The following is a 12466-nucleotide window of genomic DNA, read 5'->3' as shown; positions in this document are numbered from 1 at the left end:
TCTCCCAAGAGATGCAGGCCTGTGAACTCAGTGACCATACCTCAGAACTTTCAGCTGTGACCAAAAATAACCTGAGTGATGTCACCGCTAATCGCTGAGGCAGATTCTCTGCCTGCAGCTCACAGCAGGCGGTCATGTTCTATGGCCGCCCATTGTCACTTCAGATATAGCAGAGCTGGAATCGTCGTAGGATCTCATGTGGATTACGTTGGAAATGGGTGTTTTGGGGGTTAATGAAGGGATGACAAAGTGTGTTTTTTAGTGTTTTATTTCAAATAAAAAAATTTTTTGTGTTTGTTTATTTCTGTTCACTTACAGATTAGTAATGGGGGGGGTCTCAGATGACTCCCATTACTAATCTAGGGCTTAGTGGCAGCTAAGAGTTGTCATTAACCCATTATTACCCCGATTGCCACTATAAAAGGGCAAAAGGGATGAGTCGGGTAACGTTCTGTGATTGTCACATTTAATGGATGCGACAATTCTTGGCGGCTGCAGGCCGCTATTTTTAGGCTAGAGGGCCCATTAACCCGCCTTTATCATTTGTGGGTTATCAAAATTGGGGGAAGGCGGGACTGCATTCTGCTTTTTTTTTTAATTATTTCATTAAATAATTAGGAGGGGACCCTTTTCTTTTATTTTGACACACAACCTAGATAAGAACATGGCTGCGGGCTGCATGCTGCAGTCGTTTGCTTTATCTGTGCTGGGTATTATAATAAGGGGGCACCCTACACCAATTTAATTTTTTCACCAATATAGACCCGCATACAAGCGTCTGTGATTGCAAGCAGACAGAGTGGGGGGTGGTCTGATGGCAACTAATCTCAAATGCCTGGACTGCCGCTGGGTGGGGGAAGCAGTGCATATGCATGAGGTTAATGAGTGGCCTCAGAAGTAGTGTTACCACAGCGTGGAGACTGGTAAGTATAGAGCGCCTACTCTAATCCACCTAGCACTTTCTACCAACGTTTGAAAGTGCATGATTCAGGTTCCCACAGACATATGGGGATTGGTGTCCGGCCAGATATCTGGGATTAATTCCGGGTCCGAACCTTTTTTTTAATCCGGATTGATCCGCCGATCCTTTGCATATGCGGTTTTACCCATCAGTACTAGTGAACGCAAAGTTTCTAATATTTCTAGGTTCATGCATTCAAAATAAAGAATACAAAAATAAACTTGTAATTGTAAACAAGAAACATCCAATTTAGAAATTATAGTAATTCTGAGCAGAACGTTACTATAACACTACAATCTATTGTACAGAATCATAAACCGTTTTTGTGGCTAGTCACCTTGAAACACATTTACTTCACTGGTCACAGGAGAGGTTTATATCAGTCCATTTATTTGGAAAATGTAGAGACTTGAAATGCACTGTATAAACCATAAACCATAAACCATTTGGATTATCTGGGGTATTTAAATAGAAAAGGTTGAACCTCTTTCTGTGAAAACAATTTATTTTAAGGTCAGTACAATATATTTTTAGCAACTTTTTCTTAATATACATATCAAACTTAAAAATAAAATATACTAAAGTTTTGTAAGAAATGTTCTTTCACTTGCAACCACAAGTCAATTGGAGTGATCAAACCCCGTTTTTCTTGCCTTGCTTCTTCCTTTTTTGCTATCTGACAAAAATAGTTGCCAGCTTCGGCTCATCTCTATTTTCTTTTTTTACACTTTAAAGCTGTGGTTCTTAGGCCTATGGCTACTCTGTGACCTTTGAGCAACAAAGTGTTACTTTATGATTTGGTGCATGTGTATTCAATGAAGATATTAAAGTTTGGACGTCAAGACTTCATTATTACAGTATGGGATCTAGCTGATGTACTTTACTAGATTCCAATGAAACAAAGTCAGTATTTAGAGTTAAACTATGTCCGACTTTAATTTTCTTTAATCGTTCTTTCATGTTCTTACTTGGCTATTGCGTTGGAAAGAATCTGATGCCTCATCTTGCTGGAGGATACTTCATAAAGGTTACTGTTTATATATGTAGCCGCTAATATATTGCTACTAATACTGAACCGGCATCTGGCTCCGTGTTCAGATAATTAGCTTTTATGTCAGAGAATACCACAAATATTTCTTGGGTAATGTGCAAGAACCAAGAATAATACCAACAGAGAAAACATTTCCTTCATAACCAGAAAGTGACCATAATCTTTACAGGAGAAGACAGAAAAATTGTGTTAAGTGACCACATGTGATGAATAACACTTGAAAACGAAGTATCAGTCATAGATTATTTCCTACTGGTCCAGACAATGGAATTGCTGGCACACGCTTGTGTATTGGAAAACGGAATTTCTTTGGGGTGGAAAAGGGTGGGGGGTGGTGTAGGCAGACCACTATAAAGCAGCACATGTGAATACATAAAATTCTACGTGAATACATAAAATTCCATTACACATGTTAGATGCGGCCTTTAATTAACTTGACAGCATATTTAATACAACATATTAGGCACAAATAAATGAAACAATAAGAAATATTAAATGAGATTGGGCACAGTGGACGTGCTCTCCTATGACAGAATTGTGTGTCCTTCGGACTATAAAGCTTCATCATGGGAACAATTTGCGACTGTGGAACAATCCACTTTTCTCCGGCTGGGAAAGTACAGCATTCAATCGTCCCCATGTGACAGCAGCCTAACTGGGAAAGACAAAACAAGAAACTATATACATTTTTTTCCTAATGAGCGGTTTAATGACATTTTTATTACAGTTCTCCAAAGGAAGGTGCATTACTGCAATTAAATCTCTTAATTAGAAATATATAAACTATTGGAAGCATTCTTGTAAATCAAAGTGTGCATAATACAGGACTGGGGAACAGATATGTATGCAAGGTTAATAGCTATCAGAGAATATAATTAAAGTTTGCAGTTGCGCATCATGAAACAGGCACATTGCTAAGTATCCAAGGTCAATGAAAGGAGTTGATTGCATCATAACTAGTTAAATTGCGACACTCTGATCCATCACTTACTCATCAACTTGGAGCACTACTTAAGGAATACATTGGACTGCTCCATCAAAACGCTATTGTAAATGACTATGCTCGTACAGGATGATCTACCTTCTTCACAACCAGAACATTACACTTGGTGTGTGCAAATCCTGTGGAAATCGAGTGGGTGGGTTGCGATGTGACTAGCTATTCACCTAATCCCTGAATTTCAGATATTTGTCACTGTACTTTCAGACAAGTTCTTCTCATTTAATAGTGTGTTAAACAAACACATCCGCAAATCCTAATATTTAAACATGATATTAATTTACATTGCAGGGATCACTTCAAAGTGCCAGCTTTTTGGTTTGACCATTATAACTTAAGGCTCTCTAGCCACCTGAAAGGGGTTGTCTACTACTCGGACAACCCCTTCTCAATCCCTTTGATTCCTGGCAGTAAAAAAAAATAAAATGTATACTCATCTCCACTGTGGGCACAAGCTCTCCCAAGGATTGCATGACATTAGGTCACACAATCACTGCGGCCAGTGAGTGGCCGCTTCACTGTCCCCTCCTCTGGATGCAATTGTCATGTGGAGGAACTGAGCTGTGGCTTCTTTCTTTCATCCTCCAGATGTCTGATATGTCTCAAGGAGGGGACAGTGAAACAGTGCTGATAAGCTGCATGGATTACATGATGTAATGTGACGCAATCCCTAGGAGAGCCAGTGCAGATATGGCGCCCACAGCAGATGTAAGTATAGGTTTTATTATTTTACTGGTGGGAAACATAGGGATTGAGAAGGGAATGTCCCAGTAGTAGAAAACCCCTGTAAGACATCGACCAAATACAGCAGATGGGGAGGGTCTAAAGCTGCATTTACACCACAAGAGGTTTGTGAGAGAAGCATAGTTAAAGATGCTTGTTTCACGATTAACTTGCCATGTAAACAGTTGCAGATCCCACGATTCACAAGCAAAATACTCGTTCCTTGGGTGAAAAAATCTTTTGCACAGCGCAAAAAATATCATTATCATTGGTGATTCTTGAAATATTTGTTTTCGTAAATACACTGGGTGCAGACTTATTAGGCAAGTTGTAATTTAGCGGATTTTTTTTTTATTATTGATCAACAACTATGTTCTCAATCAACCCAAAAGACTCATAAATATCAAAGCTTAATATTTTTGGAAGTTGGAGTGGTTTTTTTTTTTGATTTGGCCATCTTAGGAGGATATCTTTTTGTGCAGGTAACTAGTACTGTGCAGAATTATTAGGTAACTTAATAAAAACAAATACATTCCCCATCTCACTTGTTTATTTTCACCAGGTAAACCAATATAACTGCTCAAAATTTAGAAATAAACATTTCTAACATGCAAAAACAAAACCCCAAAAAATTAGGGACCAATATAGCCAACCTTTCTTTCTGATGACACTACCATCCATAGATTCTGTCAGTTGCTTGATCTGTTTACGATAAACTTTGCGTGCAGCAGCCACCACAGCCTCCCAGACACTGTTCCGAAAGGTGTAGTGTTTTCCCTCCCTGTAGATCTTACATTTTATGAGAAACCAGAGGTTCTCTGTGGGGTTCAGATCAGGTGAACAAGGGGGCCATGTCATTATTTTTTCATCTTTTAGACCTTTACTGGCCAGCCACGCTGTGGAGTAGTTGGATGCATGTGATGGAGCATTGTCCTGCATAAAAATCATGTTTTGTTTTTTTTTACACGATACTGACGTCATCCTGTACCACTGCTTGAAGAAGTTGTCTTCCAGAAACTGACAGTAGGTCTGGGAATTGAGCTTCACTACATCCTCAACCCGAAAAGGTCCCACAAGTTCATCTTTGATGCTATCAGCCCATACCAGTACCCCACCTCCATCTTGCTGGCGTCTGAGTCGGAGTGGAGCTCTCTGCCCTTTACTGATCCAGCCTCTGGCGCATCCATCTGGCCCATCAAGAGTCACTCTCATTTCATTAGTCGATAAAACCTTTGAAAAATCAGTCTTAAGATATTTCTTGGCCCAGTCTTGACGTTTTATCTTATGTTTCTTGTTCAAAGGTGGTCGTTTTTCAGCCTTCCTTACCTTGACTATGTCCCCGGGTATGGCACACCTTGTACTTTTTGATACTCCAGTAACGTTGCAGCTCTGAAATATGGCCAAGCTGGTGGCAAATGGCATCTTGGCAGCTTCATGCTTGATTTTCCTCAATTCATGGACAGTTATTTTGCGCAACACGCTTCTTGCGACCCTGTTGGCTATTTGCCATGAAACGCTTGATTGTTCGGTGATCATGCTTCAAAGGTTTAGCAAATTCAAGACTGCTGCATCCCTGTGCAAGACATCTCACAATTTTGGACTTTTCAGAGCCCGTCAAATCTCTCTTCAGACCCATTTTGCCAAAGGAAAGTAAGTTGCCTAATAATTAAGCACACCTTATGTAGGGTGTTGATGTCATTACACCACACCCCTCCTCATTACAGAGATGCACATCACCTGGTTTACTTAATTGGTAGTTGGCTCTCAAGCCTATACAGTTTGGAGTAGGACAACATGTATAAAAAGTATCATGTGATCAAAATACTCATTTGCCTAATAAGTCTGCACACAGTGTAGTTAGTAAATATTCCTTTCATAATCGGCAATTCTGGGGCATGTTTTTAGAACTTTGAATTGCACTAATGCTATATTATTCCTCTCTGAAATGTATTAATAAATTGATGATTGACAATGGGAGTAGTAATGCCCAAAGTGTTTTTATACACTCTGACACTATCCAATCAGTGCTAACAGTGTCAGACTGTGCAATAACATACCCTATTAAATAAGGGAATTGTAATACCTATTGGTCAATTTGGTATTAGATTTTATTGAGGGAGTACAAGTGAACACAATAAATTACTAAAATAGACAGTTAATCTTTAAATGCAAATGGTGTTAAGGTGCATCATCGCTGGGGTGTCCATGTGTGGAAAGGGCTGAGGAGTTGAGCTCCGTCCATATGCTGTAAACGCCGTCTACGTTACAAAGCCAGCATCTGTATCTTCTAATGAACGGAATGGGAGATAAAACCCTCAAGCGACCACTAAGCAATGGATGGGGCTTCTGAGTTCTACCCCTCATATTACTTAGTTTTGGCCTCTGCAAGTGGATTTCAACTGATAGATGGAGATGCTGGGTGTCAGACTCCTACCAATGTCATACCGATGACTTATCCAATGGATAATGAAGTGCAGCCATATTGGTTGTATATTTCTGATGGTAAAGCTATTGTGTTACAGTGGCAAATGAATCTCAAAGTGTTACAATCAATTACGAAGAAAAAAACTGAATAGAAAAACCTATATGGCTGAATTACCAATGGTATATTGAGCCAAAAAAAAGGTTTTCCCATAACAAACACTTATTCCTTCTTACTGAGAATCTCTCCAATCTCAAGAGCGTGATTACCAGTTCCTTCACTTTAATTGAGTAGAGACACTGACACTATATTCAAACCTATCAACCTTCAATACAGCAGCATGATGCATGCTCCACCACTACTTCATTCAACAATATAGCACGTTTCACCTACCTATTGGATAACTGATACATTTTAATTATGAGAACCCCACACACTGAGATCACACATGATGATTGTGCCACATACCTGAGCATATGAGCTGCATTAAAGACAACATCAAATTCAGAGCTGTCCAACTCTGCAGCTTTCTTGGCCATTTTTGCGGCTTCTACAATACGGCCTTCTTCCAGAAGAAACTGACCTGCAATGAAAATACTAATATAATCAGATGTCAAGAAATAGCACTGCTGAATTCAGTGGTGGAGGAAAGGCCGTGAATGCATCTGTCAGCGCGCACATTCATGCTTTATCTTGGTGATAGATGTCTGCCTCGTTCTACCTTTTCCTAGCCTGGAATCATTAACTCCCTTGCAATAATTCAATCCGGCATGAAGATTCTTCGCTTTCTACCTCTACACAGAGAGTAAGGCCAGGAAACTTTTCTCCCTCTTCTTAAGTGATTAAATCTGACTAATAAACATTTAGAACTAATTAGCAGCTATCAGATGACCATATAACGAATGGTTATCCACGATTTGCTTTTCTGAAGTCTCATCATGAACCATACGCAGAGCTAAAATTATTCTACTAAGGTTCTCAATGAATATTACAAAAAGCGTAAGAAGATAAAAGAGCATGGGATAAAACTAGTGATATGTTAACAAAGCGCTTGTTTCATTATGTAAGAAATGAGATTAAAAGTATGCAAAATTCAAGAGACGTCTCATTTCCTTCCTTTTTTTTTGGTTCGACATATCTTGACATGTGCAGTGAGAGTTGGGAGACATTTATAATATACAGCATACAATTATATACACAGAGATATTGGGACATCTGTATAATATATATATATATATATATATATACACACACACACACACACACACACACACACACACACACACTAATACAGCTGGTAAAGGGTTTTGCTTGCATATCACAATACTTTTTACAATTTGAACACCAAGAAACTAGAATCCCTTGTGCATTTTGCAAAAAGTTAGCAAGGATTGTTCAGTATGTGTTTTTATAGCAATATCAACAGTTCTTTGCAGGATTAATGGAATGTATCAGCAGTTTTGTGCTATGTAATCAGAAGTCAGCAGAAGATAGGGGCTAAAAGACAGATTTCAGCATTTATTAAGCTCTGTGTGGTTTACTTAAAATGAAGACAACACTAGGACATTATCATTGCTGTGTCTAGCTGCCTTGTGCCAAGTTGTCCGACCACGCACACTTCTCTAATAAGAAGCTCACTGACAATAGACTATATACATAAAGATATTGTTATGGGCAGGGTTAGCTTTTTGAGCTCTGCTTCATGCTACATTTAAGGACTCTGATTGTGTCACAACTACTGCACCTAGTACACTAAGTGATATATCGTTGGAATCAGGGTCTCTTTTTCTACATTATGCTTCTCTCACATGAGGTAGCAAAAAAACTGCTGACAGTCCCAAAACCTGAGTGTAACATATTATTTTGCTGCTGGGTAACATACAGGTTTGTCCATCAAGAAGTCAGTAACTAGCTAACACTTCCTGCTGGATAGCATGACCAGCTGCTCAACTGTTGTGGTGGCTTGGCATTATGCACATTTCATCAAGACCGTCTTTTTTCCACTCCGGTGTTCATGATGTGCCAGTGTGGAGCGTGAGGCAACTGATTCACTAGGAGACATGTGCTCCTTAATGAATCAATGGAGGCACGAAGTAGGATGTGCCTCAGTGTGTGCATGGGACTGGAGTTAGATTTGCCAAACTGGTAGAAAATGGCATGAAAAATTTGCGCCTTCTCAAAGCTTATTACTGCAGTTTTCTGGCATAAAAGTGTTGATAAACCAAAGCCTAATTTTTGTTGATCAGCCAATGACAGAGCCAATCCGCAGAATAATTTCTGCACACCACCCTATTTTAATCTTCAACTGACACTCAGTCCTTGTCAATTATACCAGCAAGGACTAAGTTTGGCTACTTTTCTCCTGTTGTCATCTGAGCCAAGTTATTTGATACATGTAGCTGACGTAGCACATCATGATATCCACAACTTCATTTATCTGGCTATTCAGTTCATCATCTGTACTGTATCTATGGGTCTATTAAGGCCACGTCTCACTAAACGACATCGCTAGCAACATCGCTTCTGAGTCACGGTTTTTGTGATGCAACAGTGATGTTGCTAGTGATGTCGCTGTGTGGGACATCCAGCAACGACCTGGCCCCTGCTGTGAGGTCGCCGGTCATTGCTGAATGTCCTGGACCATTTTTTGGTCGTTGCTCTCCCGCTGTGAAGCACACATCGCTGTGTGTGACAGAGAGAGCGCAACGATCTGAATGTGCAGGGAGCAGGGACCCGGCTTCTGCGGACGCTGGTAACCAAGGTACACATCGGGTAACCAAGCAAAGCGCTCTGCTTGGTTACCCGATATTTACCTTGGTTACCAGCGTCCGCAGCTTTTAGAAGCCGGCTCCCTGCTCGCTGCACATGTAGCCAAGGTACACATCGGGTAACTATAAGCAAAGCGCTTTGCTTAGTAACCCAATGTGTACCATGGTTACGAAGCACAGCGTCGTTACACGGGTCACTGGTGGCTTATCTCTGATCGCTGTGGAGATCTGCCTGTTTGACAGCTCACCAGCGACCATGTAGAGACGCTCCAGCGATCCCTGCCAGGTCAGTTCGCGGGTGGGATCGCTGGAGCGTCGCTTAGTGTGACGGTACCTTTAGCCTATTCCCCTGATGAACCTCACAAACTGCAGGGGAAACACTCAGTAAACTTTGCTAATCTTGATGAATTTCTGATATATCACATTGGATAAGTATATTATTATTTTCACTCTCAGTATACATGTAACATATTTAGTGCTTCAATGCTATTATCTAACTGATGGAGTGAGATTCTATCACTTGATAAAGTATTAATGCCTATATTTACCACTGTGACAACAACTGCTTCCATATGAACAAACTTTCTTTGAATAGTTCTATAAATAATTGTCCTTTAAAGTTAACATATTGACAGGCCTGTGTGCTTTATGAGGCTTTGACAATTGATTCTTCATATGTCTTGTTAATATGGGAATATATTATTGCCAAAAAAATCCATCAAGTATTTGGAGTCGTTTTGAAATATCCTTTTGTACCTGTTTTTGGGATTTGTTCTCCTCATGGTGATAGATAATTGCAAACTGGTAATAGGGACAGCTCAAGGTACAGCTGACGAGGAAAGCGGGCGCCATGGTCATATCCCTATGGTGCAAGCTTACACTGCTAGGCAGGCATAAGAATATAGGGCAACCACAGATCTTGTTTTTTTCACAAAGTCATCCTATAATGGTGTGTCCAAAGCTTTTTTCTATATTTTTCAATTTATAATGAAATTTAGCCATTTAGCCATTTGTATTGTACACATACTATAGGTGTAGTTCTTTTAAAAATTACAAAATCAAAATTTTACTTTTAGTGGGTGAGGTTTCTGATTTGTTTTTATACATGTTGCGGACCCTGAACTGACTAAAGCATCTTTTTCCTCGATGACTCACTCTGATTCAGTCCTCCTGTTTCTTATCTCCGTAATCTACTCCTGTCTATGCCTTTTTACTTAATCTTTGGATCTCTTTTATTTTAACAGTTAGTCAACTACCTTCTTCCAAATCGCTCCAGTAGCCAGAAGCTGGAGTCCAGTTTTAAAAAGGTTGTCAGGGACAAGTATTATAATTTTTTTTCTTTTGGTCTAAGAACTAACAGGCAGGTATTTGCTAACTACCTGCCTGTTTTGCTGACCGCAGATCTCTGCTGGCATTGAGTAGTCACAGATTGCTCCTGCAGGCAATTTTCCGGCCTCCCCTGATGTCACAGCGATAGAGCACCAACTTTTCTTCCGCTATGCTAATAGGGTGTGATTCCTGATGTCATGCTTATTGATAGTAACTCACCGGTGCCTATCTGTACGGGAAGCCGGCTATCAACCAGCATGATATTGGCAGTCATGCTCCGTTGACAGAGCAGTGCGGAAAAGCTGCGCTATTGAGATGAAACAGCAGAATCACCATCAGGAGTGGCTTGTGACCATTCTGAGCAGCCGCTGGGTAGAACAGGAAGGTAGTTAGCAACTAACTGCCTTTTAGCTCATAAGCAATTGAAAAAATTAACATAGCACAGGAAAATCCCTTTAACTCAAGCTCCAAGTAGAGGAGTTAAGGCCATGTCAAACTAAGCAACATCGCTAGCAACATCGCTGCTAAGGAACAACTTTTGTGACGTAGCAGCGATGTTGCTAGTGATGTTGCTGTGAGGTCGTTGGTTGTTGCTGAATGTCCTGGACCATTTTTTAGTTGTTGCTCTCCCGCTGTTAAGCACACATTGCTGTGTGTGACAGTGACAGAGCAACAACTAAATGTGCAGGCAGCAGGAGCCGGCTTCTGCGGACGCTGGTAACCACAGTAAACATCGGGTAACCAAGAAGCCCTTACCTTGGTTACCCGATATTTACCTTCGTTACCAGCGTCCGCCGCTCTCAGCACACGTAGCCACAGTACACATCGGGTAATTAACCCGATGTGTACTGTGGCTAGGAGTGCAGAGAACAGGAGCCGGCACTGGCAGTGTGAGAGCGGCGGACGCTGGTAACGAAGGTAAATATCGGGTAACCAAGGTAAGGGCTTCTTGGTTACCCGATGTTTACCGTGGTTACCAGCATCCGCAGAAGCCGGCTCCTTCTGCCTGCATACGTAGCAGGGTACACATTGGGTAATTAACCCGATGTGTACTGTGGCTAGGTGTGCAGGGAGCAAGCGCTAAGCGGTGTGCGCTGGTAACCAAGGTAAATATCAGGTTGGTTACCCGATATTTACCTTAGTTACCAAGCGCAGCATCGCTTCCACGCGGCGCTGCTGGCTGGGGGCTGGTCACTGGTTGCTGGTGAGATCTGCCTGTGTGACATCTCACCAGCAACCCGTGTAGCGACGCTCCAGCGATCCCTCCCAGGTCAGGTTGTTGGTGGGATCGCTGGAGTGTCGCTTAGTGTGACATTTCACCAGCGACCTCCTAGCAACTTACCAGCGATCCCTATCAGGTTGTATCGTTGTTGAGATCGCTGATAAGTTGTTTAGTGTGACTGGGCCTTTAAAAGGTGAAGTCTGGAATGCCTGTGTCCTATTAAGAAAAGAGGTTTGTTCCAAGTCAGTCCATGGAAGTGCTTTTTAGAATTGCTAGATTTCCACATATGCACCTAGCATATCAAAACAAAGCCTTTTATACATTTATTACTTTACTCCTATTTGAGATACTTTTGGAGCAGTCCATTTCCATTAATGCCAAAACATTAATTACATTTATTCCAATAAATTACAGAACGTTTGATACTGTAGTTCTGTAATATTATACAAAAACATAAAATGCAGATACAAATCATAAAATGCAAAAGGGCTGGATGATTTCCTCAGTACATACAACATTGTCAGTTATAAATGATTAGTGACAAAAAGCATAATTGGTTTAGGAAGGTTGAACTAGATGGACCTAGGTCTTCTTTCAACCTAAGTAACTATGTAACTAAGACACCCTTAGTTGTAATTTATTTATTATGTCCTTTATCCGGATTATGAACTACTAAAAAATAAAGAACAATAACTTCCCACTAAATGAGCTGCCTAATTGTACAAATCACTGTAAAATGCCTAAGGAGATTGCTATGCATCAAGTACAGTAATTGGCGATGGAGCCAACTACAAAGAGGGTGAGCACTTATTTAATAGGGTTCCCTTATATTTTCAGAGGGTCATGTTACACTCTTCCTTTGAAGTAAATGATCATGAATCAATTTTTGACAACATTTAAGAATTCCAAATAACATAAACTGAGCTTAAGTATTTCATTCACTGAACTGAACAGAAAGTTTAGCGGTACACAACAGTGTCCAAACGAGTG

The 12466-nt window shown here is 40.6% G+C and overlaps 1 protein-coding gene across 2 annotated transcripts in view; it reads right to left on the bottom strand.

Annotated features, from left to right (window-relative positions):
• TMTC2 (transmembrane O-mannosyltransferase targeting cadherins 2) overlaps window positions 1-12466 on the bottom strand; it is a 414704-nt gene that overhangs the window by 46181 nt on the left and 356057 nt on the right. Inside the window, exons 10-11 of one of the 2 annotated variants that reach the window (XM_075344778.1) lie at window positions 6626-6740; window positions 2520-2667 (exon numbers count right to left, since the gene is read on the bottom strand). In XM_075344778.1, coding sequence (XP_075200893.1) covers window positions 2664-2667; window positions 6626-6740 — 119 coding nt within the window. In that variant the 3' untranslated portion in view covers window positions 2520-2663. Of the gene's footprint in view, window positions 1-2519; window positions 2668-6625; window positions 6741-12466 lie in introns of those variants that run through there. The other variant, XM_075344777.1, reaches the window with a different exon arrangement.

Source organism: Anomaloglossus baeobatrachus, chromosome 4, assembly GCF_048569485.1.
Source record: "Anomaloglossus baeobatrachus isolate aAnoBae1 chromosome 4, aAnoBae1.hap1, whole genome shotgun sequence".
Taxonomy (NCBI): Eukaryota; Metazoa; Chordata; class Amphibia; order Anura; family Aromobatidae; genus Anomaloglossus; species Anomaloglossus baeobatrachus.
The sequence above is the reverse complement of the archived record's forward strand: the minus strand, read 5'-3'. Positions and strand labels throughout refer to the sequence as shown.